At 36.5% G+C, this 15614-nt stretch overlaps 1 protein-coding gene and 1 non-coding gene across 7 annotated transcripts in view; one reads left to right on the top strand and one right to left on the bottom strand.

Annotated features, from left to right (window-relative positions):
- Positions 1-320: 320 nt before the first annotated feature.
- On the top strand, positions 321-425 carry LOC123573219 (small nucleolar RNA SNORD46). The gene has a single exon (XR_006697949.1). It is a non-coding gene; the product is annotated as a small nucleolar RNA SNORD46 (small nucleolar RNA).
- Positions 426-8705: 8280 nt separating this feature from the next.
- DCDC2 (doublecortin domain containing 2) overlaps positions 8706-15614 on the bottom strand; it is a 188508-nt gene continuing 181599 nt past the window's right edge. For 3 of the 6 annotated variants that reach the window (XM_045390560.3, XM_074038795.1, XM_074038794.1), the window contains 3 exons: positions 12755-13057; positions 12017-12130; positions 8706-9258 (listed from right to left, as the gene is read on the bottom strand). In XM_045390560.3, the coding sequence (XP_045246495.2) occupies positions 12020-12130; positions 12755-13057 (414 nt within the window). In that variant the 3' untranslated portion in view covers positions 8706-9258; positions 12017-12019. The remainder of the gene's footprint in view (positions 9259-12016; positions 12131-12754; positions 13058-15614) is intronic. The other 3 variants (XM_074038793.1, XM_074038797.1, XM_074038796.1) reach the window with 1 other exon arrangement.

The following is a 15614-nucleotide window of genomic DNA, read 5'->3' as shown; positions in this document are numbered from 1 at the left end:
ATAAGAGGAGTGGGAGAAGCAGGACAGGGTGGAGGGGAAAGTAAAGCAAGATGTGGCCCGAGATGCAGATTACAAGTATTGCAAGATGTAGTCGAAAAGTACCTGCAGCCTGATCCCACCTTGAGACAAAGGGATGCAGAGTGTGCAACTCCAATACACACACTGCATCAGAGTTAGTCCCACCTTGAAGCAAAGGGATGACACCTTTCTTTTTCGGTCAGTCTGTTGTTGACTGCAAGCTATTGATGCAAGGAGGGAACATCCCGGCCAAGGCAGCTTCTGTTCGACTGTGGGCAATTCTCTGAAGCAAGTAAACAGTCACTCGGAGGTGATGAAAAAGCATCCCTAGGTGTAGTTGTGACCATCTTGGTCAGCTATGTGCCACTTGCCAGTGCAAGGACTTGTCATAGTTACAGTGGCTGTGCTAAAGTGAAAGAACACACATAGCATTTGACAGGTGGGTGCACCAGCCAAGTGAAATGGGATCTGGGTAGAGCACTCACAGCACACATTTACCCATGAGTCAATGAACAAACAGAAAATTACAAAACCTATTTAAAGCCAAATGACCATAAAAAATAATTTACATCAAAATCTGAGGTTATAGCTAATATGATACACACTAGTAAATTTATAGCCTCAAAAGCATGTTAGAAATGAATAAAGCCAAAATGTAATTAGAAAGGCATTCAACTTAAGGAATTATAGAAAACACACAGAAAGCAGAAGAAAGGAAGTATTTTTGATAAGAGCAATAAGGAAATAGAAAAAAATAGTACAAAGGATTAAAAAATGTGTTGTTTTAGAAAACATTAATAAAAACAAATATCTGGCAATATTGAACAAGAAACAGAAAAGCAGATGTAAACAATATTGGAAATGGAAAGAGAACATGACTACATTTAGGCAAGAGTTTTTAAAAGGTCTAAAAATATCATAAATAACTTTTGCCAAATAAATTTGAAAATATGAAAGAAATGAACAATTTTTTAAAGAAATACAGATTGCCAATAAACAGAAAACCTGAATAGACAGGTAACCAGAAAAGAAGTTGAATTTTAAAAAAGAAAAACCACTTTAATCATATATACACACACACACACACACACACAAATACCAGGCTGAATAAGTAATGAAACACTCAAGAAAGAGATGACCCAAACCTACAAACGTTTTAGTGAGTAGAAAGCCCTCTTCCTTATTTTATGAAGCTAACATAACCTTACTACCATAACCAGAAAAGAGGATGTATGAAAACAATCAAAATAGATCAATTCCATTTACATAGGTATAAATATGCTAAATATTAGCAAATCAAATCCAGAAACATGTAAAAATGATATATAACCAATTATTGTTTGTCTTAAGCACGTAAGAACAGTTTAACATTAGAGAACAAAGTAATGTAATTTACAACATTTAAAAAACTAAAAGAGGCCGGGCTCGGTGGCTCACGCCTGTAATCCCAGCACTTTGGGAGGCTGAGACGGGTGGATCACGAGTCAGAAGATCGAGACCATCCTGGCTAACACAGTGAAACCCCGTCTCTACTAAAAATGCAAAAAATTAGCTGGGCGTGGTGACGGGCGCCTGTAGTCCCAGCTACTTGGGAGGCTAAGGCAGGAGGATGGCGTCAACCCGGGAGGCAGTGCTTGCAGTGAGCCAAGATCGTGCCACTGAACTCCAGACTGGGCGACTGAGCGAGATTCCGTCTCAAAAAAAAAAAAAAAACTAAAGGAGAAACATAACAATCTTAACGGATGCAGAGTTTCATAAAATTCATTCATAACTCATGAACTCAGAGTTTTCAAATAAAATAAAACTCTTAGAAAACTAGCAGTAAATTGAAATAAGGCATCTACCAGACACATCAGCAAACATCACACTTAATGTTAAATACTAGAAGCGTTCCCTCAATGTTAAAGGAAGACAAAAATATCTGCCATTGCTGCTTCCATCCAATATGTGCTAGTGGTTATAGCTTGTTCAATAAGATAAGAAAAAAAGTAGTAATTTTAAGGATCAAAACAGGAAAAAACAAATGTTACTTTTGCAGATAATATTACTGTCTTTTTTAAAGTCCTACAGAAACTACAAACCACTTCTAAGAAGTAGTTCAGGGCCAGACACGGTGGCTCATGCCTGTAATCCCAGCACTTAGGGAGGCCAAGGCGGGCAGATCACAAGGTCAAGAGATCGAGACCATCCTGGCCAACATGGTGAAACCCCGCCTCTACTAAAAATACAAAAATCAGCTGGGCGTGGTGGCGGGTGCCTGTAATCCCAGCTACTCAGGAGGCTGAGGCAGGAGAATCACTTGAACCTGGGAGGTGGAGGTGGCAGTGAGCCAAGATCGCACCACTGCACTCCAGCCTGGTAACAAAGCAAGACTCCATGTCAAAAAAAAAAAAAAAAATTCAGTAAGGTACTGAATACGAGATCCGCTTGTAGAAATCAACAACATGTTGAACAGGTATTTTCAAGAGAAGAGAACATTTGAGTTGGAAGTAACTATAAGATATCCAACTGAACGTTATATACATAGGTCTGCAGCTCCCAGGGAGAAGCCAACCTTGAGATACAGATTTGGAAGTCAAAAGCACATAGGTAGTTGTCAAGATCATGATTGTGAATGAGATTGCTCAGGGAGATCTTAAGGATTGAAAGAATTAAGAGAAGTCACTAAATTAGTAGCCAGAAATTAAAAGAGAACCAGGACAATCCTAACAGTTACCTGTAGCCAAAAAGAACAAATATAGTGTAACCAATGGGAGTTGCCTCATCTAGCTTTGAACTTAATGTGTATTTGTCTTTGTATTTTTAAAATGATTTCTGTTACTATTAAAGCAATGAATTTGTTAAATCAACCAAAAGTGAGGTAAGTGTAGGACATCCTACATCATTTCTCTTTTTAATGAAGGACTGAATTTGATTATGAGGGCATTTGAGAATCCTATACAAGGATTTAATAGAGTCCCACCAGGGGGGAAAAAAAAACACTTGGAGACCTGCAGGAAAGCTGTTTATTTTCATAAATAAGTATTTTACAACAAACACATGCTAGCAATTTTGCAATACCTTGTAGAAATTACATTGTTGGTGGTAGAAAGTTTCTAATGTCAATTAACCATGTAGTCTAAAGAGATTTGACTCTGGCAATTTAGATGCCTCATTTGTTGTGGAGGCTTGCTTTTTTGTTCTTTTTTTTTTTTTACTTATATGGAATAACAAAGATAAACTGATCATGTGCACAAGAAATATATTAATGTACTCTTAGTCATGGGATTCAGTCACACATTTGTTATATCAATAAAACAAAATGCTTGTGCTTAACTGTTGGTTTCTCAAACATAGAGAAAATAGCAAAACTATTTAATTCAAAAATAGAATGAAAGCAGTGAATATCCACAAACTAAAGCAAAATGTTTTTGGAAATTTGTAAATTGATTCCTATAGATATATGTACACAAAAAGCATGTAATGTATGTACCTTATTCTGTTTTTAAATATGCCTTTATAATAAAAATTCTGGACCTATGTTTCTATAAAACTATTTCATAAAATAATGGTGACATTTTGAATATACCTAAAATTTTTATCAAATAAACATCAGGTATGTGAAACTGTAAAAAAAAAAATTCTTTACATAATGAAGCTGAATATCCATGCCAAACAGAAACAGAAGTATCTTTTAATGTGTTGAATTTCTACATGATATTAAGTCAAAAACGTTTCTAGTGTTTCTGAAAAAAATGCTGTAAAAAGGATTAATACATGAAATGTTAGCAACACAACATCCTAAACAAGCAATAAACCATCTAAACACATTTTGATTATATAGAATGTAGGTCTATCTACTCAAAAGAGAGTAAACTTCTGCACTTTAGAGCATGCACTGATAGAGAAAAATCTAAATGCTCATTTTTTGATCAAAACAAAAATAATTTTCCTTAAAGAGACATTCTAAACATAATAAATTATATAAAAACAATGAGCTCAATTTAATCTTTACTTACATCAACATTCACCCATTATCATTGTACCCATTAAAGATTTAAAACACAAGAAAAAACACTGAAGCAAAAGACAAAACAAGCTTTCTTGAAAATTCTTCTAAGAATGACTACAATCATTCCCCCTTTCCATATGTCACTGCATTAGTGACAATAAATGAAACACAATTAAACTATATGGTTGAAGCTGATAAAACTACAGAGAATTCATTTGGTCCCATTCTTAGAGTAAAGCTGAAGTCATTGTTGGCATAAGTCAATGGAGCTCCATTGGTTACCTCCTGATTTTATAAATGCCTTACAGTAATGCAGACATTTTAAAAAATTTTCCTAACTCCCCACATCCTACAAGATGTTATGCATCTTCAAAAAACAGTATCCTTTTCCTTATCAACATAAGGGAACACTCTTATATTTCCTATTCATGTCACTCAAACTTCATGGGAGGAAATATACAAATTTCATGTAGGGAAAACAAAAATCAGTCCCATCTAAATGCCCTGACATGTTTTAAAAAGGAAAAATCTTATGGTATTTACAAAAATGATATTTAAGGACAAAGAACTGTATGTGTTCATCATCTTAGAATAATAGACTTACCTTTAAAAAATGGTTTCATTGGCCAGGCGCAGTGGCTCACGCCTGTAATCCCAGTACTTTGGGAGGCCGAGGTGGGTGGATCACAAGCTCAGGAGATCGAGACCATCCTGGTGAACAGGGTGAAACCCCATCTCTACTAAAAATAAAAAATAAAAAATTAGCTGGGCGTAGTGGCGGGCACCTATAGTCCCAGCTACTCAGGAGGCTGAGGCAGGAGAAGGGCATGAACCTGGGAGGCGGAGCTTGCAATGAGCCGAGATCGCGCCACTGCACTACAGACTGGTGCACTGCAGCCTGGGCAACAGAGCGAGACTCCGTCTCAAAAAAACAAAAACAAACAAACAAAAAGGTTTCATTCCTGGAGTACATTATATTAACATAAGAATGCCAAAATGCTTCTGCATGGAACCTGAACATTATATAAACTAGTGGACCAATAAGTAGGTCTTTCATTCCATTTGTGATACACCTAGCTAACTGGTATGAAAGAGAGTCCTGATACATCTATGTAAATCACACATGCACACACGCGGTCACAAACAGTAATAACAGAGTCTGTGTTGGTATAAAATAATCTGCACCTGAAATGTACTGTGCTTCAGGTTGATGGAAAGGACCCATGCTCTGAAGTTACTTTAGGAAAACAAGATATATATGTCTTGGTTTCTGTTTTGGTTTATGTGATATATCACATTTTAAAAACCAGATTTGTTTCAACACCTCCCTAGAATACATTTTTCATTGACATGCTGGTTTCTTTCTTATTTGGAGAAGAATTTTAAATCTCTTAAAGTCTTAGGAAATCAAGATTTAAAGCACCATCATATATATCATTTCTTAGCATTTCCTCTCACGTTTTAACTCATCACTTCTCTCAACTTCACCCAAAAGAGCTTTGTTTTATGAATAACGCTGTGCCTCGGGAGGCCTTTTTAATGTTTTAAAAGTGTGTGAGTGCATCTGTATAAGTATTTGATACATATCTATGTCTTCATGCTATATTTCTGTTCAGATTGGCAACAGTTTCCATGAGATGCTTTCTGTTCATCAATTAATCTACTTTTCAAACTTTGCTTTTGCTGTTTGTTGAACAAAAAATGAAAGAAAGCTTCCTGTTGTCTTGCAGTCACTAATTTAAATGCAGATTTTTTCTAGGTGAATGAACTTTATCCTTTGTGTATAAGGTAGGTCATTCAATGAAAATGTTGAAGACGTTAGTTTATGAGCTATAAATTGGAAGAGTTAGCATGAATAATACTATAGTAATATGGTTCACAACTGTGAGCCTAGAGATCTCTCACTCTGAACCACATATGTATGGGATAGTTCTGTCTTCACACACCACATAGCAAGAATTCACACATTTGTAATAAAACAGGAGGCATGGTAGCATCACACTTTTCCTATGAGTGTGGCATCCTAATATTCCCCAAAAAGGCATAGAAAAAAAAATGTCATCCTAAGGTCATAGAGAAGAATAACAAGTAAAAAGTTATTTTATGGTCATAGTATCATATTTTATAACTATAGGTCAATGGGCACTCAATAGCTATTTTAACAGAAGCTAACCCAGGTAAAACATCCTTAGCCTCAAAATGACTTTTGTCAAAATCTTCTTTATTTGCTCTGTAAAATTCTTAATGCCCCAATTTTACTAATCATTTGTTTACAAGCGTCTTAAAATCCAGATAAGTTTAACAAAATAGTTTCATAAAACTATAAAAACTATGTATATAGCATCACAAAGAATTAACACCTTAAAGCATTATATTGGTTATCACATAAAAGCATCATAAGTTTTCCATAGCACCCTCTCTAGAAAACAGTACATGAAGTCTAACCAAGATCTTATCTGTCCACTCATATAAATGGTCCCAGGTCTGTCAATGAGTTTCATTTAATTTGGGGAGCTAGTCTGCTACAGAGACCACCATGCCCCACAGATAAAACTGCCACATTTGCGAGGTGAATGAACTTTTAGCATTTATGTTAAAGTCATCTCTGAAGTGACATCCACAATTTTAATTCCCAGTGAATGATTTTTTCCTTGGGTAGGCACCTTTTTTTAGTAACATGTTTGCAAAGTGTCTTAAAGTGATAAGTTTTTATTCGTCCCCTTAAAATAGGTCACAATTGTATCTTGTCAACAGGTGGTAAAATATACACACACAAGGGATGAATATGTCCCCATTTTTAAGTTTTTTTGGTGCAGTTATTGTGGCCGACTACCTCCTTGAAGTATATTTAAAATACCAAACGTTATTATTCGTGTAAAATATCAACGTTGTGCATCATTAAAATGACGCTCAAGGAGTTTCCTAAAACCTAAGCTTCATAATATAACGAATAAAAGGACAAGAAAAAAATATATTTTTATTAAAGGAGGAAAAGAGAAAGAGAAACTCTCTATTGAAGTAAAGAGAATCACCTTGATAATTAGTTATAATTTCTTACATTTAATCAGTTATTTTAATAAACTATTTGAAATCATTAACTCCAGACCCAGTAATAGTATACATATGTAATACTAAAAGACCAATTGGGGCTGGGTGCGGTGGCTCACGCCTGTAATCCCAGCATTTTTGGGGGCTGAGGCAGGTAGATCACCTGAGGTCAGGAGTTTGAGACCAGCCTGGTCAACATGGTGAAACACCCATCTCTACTAAAAATACAAAAACTAGCCGGGCGTGGTGGTGGACGCCTGTAATCCCAGCTACTCGGGAGGCTCAGGTACTTGAACTGGGGAGGCAGAGGTTGCGATAAGCCGAGATTGTGCCACTGCACCCAACCTGGGCGACAAGAGCCAGACTTCATCTCAAATAATAATAATAATAACAACCAATTGGTCTATTCGCCTAGCAACCCAAGATTGTTGCTTATAGCCCACAGCACTTTATATCATCCCATTTGAAAAAGGCTAGTAGAAAGCACAATTTAGATTTTATACCAGAAACATAGTACCCCTGTTTATAATTCATGCTCCCAGATCACTATATCCTTGTGTCATTATCTCTTCCAAATACTGTTACATTATCATCTCTGTTTACACTTCTGATCTGCGGAAAATACTAAAATTGTGTTAAGAAAAAACACATCTATTTTCTATAGTATTATAAAGTACTTATATAACTGCCAACTCTTTATTCCAAATGAAACCTGGAAGAGAAAAAAATCTTTTAAACTTATAATTATGAATTTTAGAAAAGCACTGGAAGTTAAAATTTCAAACTTACAACTTCCACATCATTAAAAATATATCCTTTAAGAAAAATATATTATTTCTATATTTATGGAAGAACATCTCTTAAGAATTCAAAAAAAGAATGAAATTGTTTTTATGTTTTCCCCATGTATGCCTCACAAGGCAACTATAAATCAATTTAATCAGTCCACAAAGTTGTGCTTCAGGCATTGGTTTCATTATAGTAACTTCTAAAGTTTTTCTCAACAATATCTATCAGATGCCTTCTAATTATAAAGAAATTTGCTTGAAATTCTAAATATATCATGCTAGGAAAAGTAAATATTTGCTGATATCCCTAGGGCAAAAATATAGTAAAACAGTCCTAATAGAAATAAGACAAAAAACAAGTTAAATTGAGTAGTCACAAACTCTTCATATAGTCTACTTTTTTCTTCCTAATACACTGTTTTATTTTTGTTAAAAACTATTTGAAAATAATTTAATCTTTGGAATAGCCAATATCAGGTTCTCTAATTTAATAACAAGAGAGAGAAGTGAGAGTAAAGATAGGCTGGATCAGTGAAAATCCATAGGATTTCCATTATCTGCAAACCATACATCCAGGCTTTATAATATAACCGGTGCTCCTTTACAATTCCTTCCTGAGTGTGCACCATTGCAGCCACAAGCATGCAAGCCTGAAAGCACTGAAGGAAGGGCATGGCAATACCAGTCACTAACACTCTGAACCAATGTTTCCTCCCACCAAAATGAACACCTCGCACTGTCTTTGTAGTTCATTTAAGGTGGATTTTGGCTAAGGAGGAAGAAAGAAAGGCATGTTAACAAATCATGGACACATTTTGATCTGTTGCCGTCTCCAAATTATGTCTGAAAGTAAATGGCAATTTGTTCATTCAAGAGTTTATTGCTTTAAGAAAATAGTACATGCTTTCCTATTACCAGTTCTTTAAAATTCTATGCCTTCCTAGACAAAAATTCTTTATAATAAACTGCCTTCTAAATTTATAATAAAGCGTACAATAAGACTGATCCTATTTTTCATCCTTTACAAATACAAGTGGCAAATTGTCTTACAGTGCAAATTCTACTCTGTCCCTCTTATTTAATATTTCTATATGACTTTTTAAAACACATGCAATAAAATAAGTAATTATCCTTTAGTAGCCATTTAAAGTTATCTGGTCTTTCCAGTATGCTTCTAATGTTAAAATTCAGTAGGTAGTATTCGACCATAGTGTCACATTATATTCAGAAATGACTATGTGCTTATCTTTCAAGTTTTATAACCCTTCATTTTTCTTGTGATCCATATACTCTCCTTTTAAAAATCTTCTATGCCACGGCAGCATAGTCCTTGTTTTGTTTGTTGTTTTCATTTTCTTCTGGACTAGTAATTCTTACTTCTGGCCTTGGTGGTCTTTGAGGGTCTAAATCAGCCTAGAAGAAAATAGATCAAAACAAAGGTGTTTAGGTATTTGGTTCACAAAGGTAATGACATTCATAAAGAAAAAATTACTCAAGAGTCTATTTAATTATGTAACTATTTAACTGAAAAGAGTTCTTTGGGTTCCCTTTGTTTTTTTGTCTATCATTACCCAGTGGACATACTGTTTTCTCAACAGTTGTACAAAAGTCCTTTTGGGGTCCATAATCTACTAGTGCTTTAAAGGCACTGACTCATTTTGTATGCTGCAGGCTTTGTTTTTCGCATTTTTTCTTTATTTCTCTTTGAGCTTTTCTTTAATATATTTATACTTTTCAGTTTAGCATTTTCAGAGATAAAGCAAGAAAGAATTCAGAGACATTCTCCTAATTTTAGTTTCCTCCTAGAATTCACAAATTCATTGTGAATATGGTACCAAGCACCATCAAGTATCAAGCAGATAAGAACAAGACAGAAAATCAAAATGTGGAGGCAGCATTTCTCCAACGGCAACTATTGCTCCTGCCACTTGGGTTTCTCCTGTTCATAATGATATTGTCTCATGTACAACTCATCTTTCCCCGACTACACTGAAAACTAAGTAGGCAAGATTAGAACTAGCTGGATTGCAAATTCTGCTCTGTGAAATCCTAGAGGCTCCACAGCCCCAACAAGGGCACCCAGTCTGGGGGACAGAGTAGTTCCAGGTTCCCCAAACCACACAGGCCATGATTGATTTTTTGAAAAAGAAATAATATATATATATTACTGGTACTGTGTCTGATTTCACATTGTTCCTTTGTGAAATGTCTCAAATGGTATCTTGAATATAGTACAAGTTCAATCTCAATAAATGTCAATTGTTTCTTGTAAATTCTCTGTATTTCCTGCTCTTTTCCTACAATCATACCTCGCTTTGTACAAGAATTGTTACATGGAACAAAATGTTACACGGTGAACGGAATTTCTAGTCATTTTATTAGTAGACAGTCCTTCTGTAAAAGTTAATTATTAATTTTTTAACTTATAATTCACATAAATTTGGTTTTTCATATATTTTGGTATGCTTAAAATATACCTATACTAATATGCTAGAGAGAACAAGATAAAATATATCACTGTTATAAGAAAGAGATGAGTCAAATAAGATTAAATCTCTTTGTGAGTCACTGCTCTGTTACTAATCCCTAATTAGACTGGGCGTGGTGGTGCATGCCTGTAATCTCATCACTTTGAGAGGTCAAGGCAAGAGGATCCACTGAGCCCAGGAGTTCAAACCCATCCTGTGCAATATAGGGAGACTTCTTCCATATTTCAAAAAAAATAAAAATAGCCTGGCATGGTGGCACCTGTGGTACCAGCTATCACAGGAGGATGAAGTGGGAGGATCACTTGAGCCCGGGAGGTCAAAGCTGCAGTGAGCTGTGATCATGCCATTTATTGAACTCCAGCCTGGGTAACAGGGTGAGACCTTGTCTCAAAAAAACAAGTCCCTAATTAGACCTTGTCTCAAAAAAAATGACAAACTATGCACTTCCTTATTTGAATTCCCAAGAATTTAGATTCACCCTCATTACATACCACAGGCCATTGCCAAACTATGTAACCTTGATCTTGACAGATGCCCAATTCCTATCAAAAGCCAATTTTTCCCCTTTAAAAATTATTTATCATAATTGGCAAATAAAAATTGTATGTTTATAGTGTACGAAATGTTTTGAAATATGTATCCATTGTGGAATGGCTTAATGGAGTTAATTAACATACACTTTACCTCTTGTACTTATCATCTTTTGTGGTGAGAACACTTCAAATCTACTCTCTTAGTGATTTTCAAGTATACAATACATTGTTATTAACTTTAGACACCTTGTTCTACAATAGATCTCTTGAACTTATTCCTCCTTTCTAACAGAAATTTTGTATCATTGGGCCTACATCTCTCCAACCCCATACTCAGTCCCTGGTAACCACCATTCTAGCTTTGACTTCTATGAGTTTAACTTTTTTTAGATTACACATATAAGTGAGATCATATGGTATTTGTCTTTCTTTGGTTGGCTAATTTCACTTAACATAATATCCTCCAGGTTTATCCACATCATTGCAAATTACAGGATTATTTTTTAAAGTTATATTTATGGAAGACGGAAGGACAGCAATCCATTCATTTCTGTAAAATCTATTTATGTCATATGTTGAATTAAGCTAGACCACTGGAAAAAATCATGCTTGGATCTTACTATCTAGTCCCACATAGAATTACACTTTGATTTCATTTTGTAAGCTTTCATCAAAAGCTACTACAACAAAGAGTTGTAGGAAACCTACTATTACAGTTGCAATATAAATGACACTGAGGACTATGTATAACTACATATGGGGAATTTCTTATAGAATAGGACTGTGATTATCTCACCTAGAGAAAAGATAAAATGAGAGACATACTGAGCATTTTCATTTAGATGTTAAGAACATTTTGAATATGCCATATAGTAGATTACAGATAACTTTGTACTGTTATTGAAACCTGGCCACCAAAACATTTTGCATTTTGCCACTGCTAAACTTGCTCTCCCTAAGCAAGATAAATCAGATGCATCAATAATAAATAATCAAGTAGACCTCATTCATCATAGTGGGTATTAGGAATGAGTAGACCAAGGCCCACTTCAGCGGCTACAGCCTTGAGGGAGGTGGACTTCGATCTGATGGATAGACAGGAAGGGATGGGATAAGTAGATGGTGAGAATGTTATAGAGAACATCCTGCCTCTTATGCTATGAGACTCAGCTTGAGCCTGGCAGCAACGGGGTCATACTGTCCCATGGAAGAATGCCGGGACTGATGAGTATCCAGCTCCAGGGTCAGACGTGGAAGCACAGGCTAGGAAGAGAGAGGTTTTACCACATATTACTTTTTCTGTTCCTTTATTTTCATCACATATTTCTTTATCCTCTCTGTATAATAAATAGAACTGTATACTACCAGTGTGTGCGTTGAACGCTTAATTCGATTAATCTATTTAAAGTAGAATAAGCAAAGTAGACTTCAGTACTTCTACAGATCAAATAAGTCGCTCATAATAGAGATAGCATTCTTTATTTCATGTCTAGGTCTCACTGGTCTTGATATTCTTTTCTACTTTCTACCTTCTCTGGTCTTAGTTTGACTTTTTTATATTTCATTCTATGATTATGTATGTTCTTAGAAGGCTCTGCACATTTTCTTGTAAAATGAGGCAGGAGGTGGATAGATGGATGGATGAATGGCTAAATGTATGAATGGCGGAAGGGCAGACATATGGACTGCCGGATAGGTCAATGGCAGCAGTTGTTAAATGGTTGAAATAACTAGTAAATAAGTGATTAAATGGTTTTGAATCTTTCCTACTCAACCATAAGTGGTTTCAATACAAGTCCTAAACACTTGGTTAATTCTCTAAATGCACACATGTACACACACATGTATTCATGCATTCACATAAGTAAGCAAAAGCAATAGAAATACCTCATCTTGTCCACTGCCAGCTCCTTGAGACTTCCTTTCCTCGTCCAGGGCCAGTTGAAGCTCATTATTAACCTGGTCCAGCTCCTCACCATTTTCCTCATCGGTGCCTCCATTTACACGAGCAGGGCCTGCCTGCTCCTCACTGTGATCCAGAATCTTCTTGACTTGCTCAGGGGCATCTGTAGCCTCCCTACCTCCTTCCTCTTCAAGGTCACCATTCATTCCTGAAAAGTCTTCTTTCTGTTCTGCATCCTTGTTTGCCTTCTCTCCATCTTCTTCCTCGTCTACTATTTCTGCTGGCCTCTGATGGATCAAAAGGAATAACAGATAAAAGTAAGAAGCATAACAGAAAATTTCCACTGATCATCATAGTAATGTAATACTTATATTACAGTAAGGTAAAACATTCTTACATTCGCATAGTACTTTACAGTATAGAATGTGCTTACATTTACTGAGTACCTACCACATGCCACATGTTACAAGTATTCCCTTATTTAATCCTCACAACAGTCCTTTGAGATTGGCATCATTCCCATTTTGCAGATGAGAAAAACTAAACAGGGAGAGCCCAAGATCCCATAGAAAGAGCCAGAGTTTGAACTAAGCCTGTGACTCCAAAACCAGTGCTCGTAACCCCCATGGAAGATAGAAAGCCAAACCGCAACGTCCTTGGCCAGTGTCTAGTGAGGTGCCTGGCCCAAAGGAGGAGAAATTATTATCCTCAGGGCTAAGGATGAGGGCAATGGCACCAGGCTGTGAATTCATGTTTTCTGATGTGGAATGTAGATAGCTTTCCCCAGAATGCCTAAGGAAACTTACAGCTTATCTCTAAATACAATAATTGATTTTCCTGAAGATCCAATGTCAAGAAACTATACATCCTCTCTATAAGAATAATAAATGCTGGGGGCCGGGGGCTGGGCACAGTGGCTCACGCCTGTAATCCTAGCACTTTGGGAGGCCGAGGTGGGCTGATCACGACGTCAGGAAATCAAGACCATCCCGGCTAACACGGTGAAACCTTGTCTCTACTAAAAAGGCAAAAAATTATCCGGGCATGGTGGTGGGTATTTTATAAACCTTAATCAAGCATTTACTGTTCTACTGTTATTTTGATACACATAAATCTGCTTCCAGAGGGAAGAGGAGGCCGGGTGCGATGGCTCACGCCTGTAATGCCAGCACTTTGAGAGGCCGAGGCAGGTGGATCAGGTCAGGAAATCGAGACCATCCTGGCTAACACAGTGAAACGCCGCCTCTACTAAAAATACAAAAAATTAGCCAGGCATGGTGGCAGGCACCTGTAGTCCCAGCTACTTGGGAGACTGAGGCAGGAGAATCCCTTGAACCTGGGAGGTGGAGCTTGCAGTGAGTGGAGATCGCTCTACTGCACTCCAGCCTGGTGAAAGAGTGACACTCCATCTCAAAAAAAAAAAAAAAAAAAAAAGCAGTAGGGAACAGGAGGTCAACTTTCAGAGCCAAGACTTTGGAGAAAAACCCAGGTTCAAGTCCTGGCCAGGCTCTTCATGGCTGCTACCTAACTTTAGTGAGTCTCAGATTCCCTATTTGTAAAATGGAAATGTAACAAAACTTCCACAGAGATTAAACGAGAAAAGTTCATATAAAGTGGCATAGTTTCTGGCACATCACAGATCCTAAAAAACATGGAAATCCCTTCCCAGTTGTTACAATACATTCTTTCCTGGAGCCACCATATTTCTTCAATGCTATCAATAAAATAACAGGATTTTTTTTTTTTTTAATGGTAGGGTAGAAGGATTTACTTGACGTTAAGATCTCATTATTGCCTCTTTCTAGCTACCTGACATTGGATAGGTCACTTAATTCTCCTTCCCTGTAAAATGAGAGTTTGGAACCCAATTAGCCCTGACCCCCTTTCCAACTCTAGAAGCCCATCTCTTCTAACTGACCAAACAACTGACCAAACTTTTGTATCATTACAAAAGTTAACATAATGCTTTCCATTTTGGAAGTAAGGAAGGAAATGAGGGGGAGTAGACTGAAAGTTCAGAATAAAATTCCACACATTATTTTGAAGAAGAGTTGGAACTAGTAATAATTCTTATCTTCTGTCAAAAATAAAGTCTCAGATTTAATTATATGATACCAAATGTGTATTTTTTAAGTGAAGGAAAAACCTAGTTGTTCCTAGATATTGGGAAAAAAAAAACAAAAAACAGTGTTTGTCATTATGCAGATTAAAAGACACCGTGAGCCTAGGCTGTTCAAATTTTATTCGGATGCTTAAGGTCAAATAGTGGAGAGTCTAGCTGTCCCTGAGCATGTAGTCAGGGTGGGTCCCTCACAGAGGCAGAATGCTGGACAGAAACTCAGGTCCAGAGGGGGATGGATGGGTCAGCTGGTGCTAAAAGGCAAAAGATTTATGAACATAACTCACAATGCTTGGTAAGAAGTTTCTCGTGTTTAATGTATGTAACCTAAATGACTGAAAGTGAGAAAAGTCTCCAGTCTCTAACAAAGAGAGTAACATTTCCAATCTTCCCACCAGACCCATCTCACCCTCTCCCCAAAGAGAACAAGCTAAGCAAGGCACTAAAACACACACACTTGAAGTGATAAGGAGAGGACAGCTTGGCAAGGGAAAGACAGGCATTGTGATTATAAAAACAGAATGGAGGAGAATACATCACACATGAAAATGACTTGCATTTCTATACACTAACAATGAACAGTCTGGAAGGAGATTACAGAAACAATTTCATTTACAATAGCATCAAAAGGAATACTTAGGAATTTCCAATGAGATGAAAGACTTTTGCAATGAAAAATACAAAACATTGCCAAAGGAAAATTTAAAAGACATAAATAACTGGAA

The sequence above is a fragment of the Macaca fascicularis genome, chromosome 4, assembly GCF_037993035.2.
Source record: "Macaca fascicularis isolate 582-1 chromosome 4, T2T-MFA8v1.1".
In the NCBI taxonomy this organism is placed as follows: Eukaryota; Metazoa; Chordata; class Mammalia; order Primates; family Cercopithecidae; genus Macaca; species Macaca fascicularis.
Note: the sequence above shows the minus strand (reverse complement) of the source record. Positions and strands in the feature narration are given on the sequence as shown.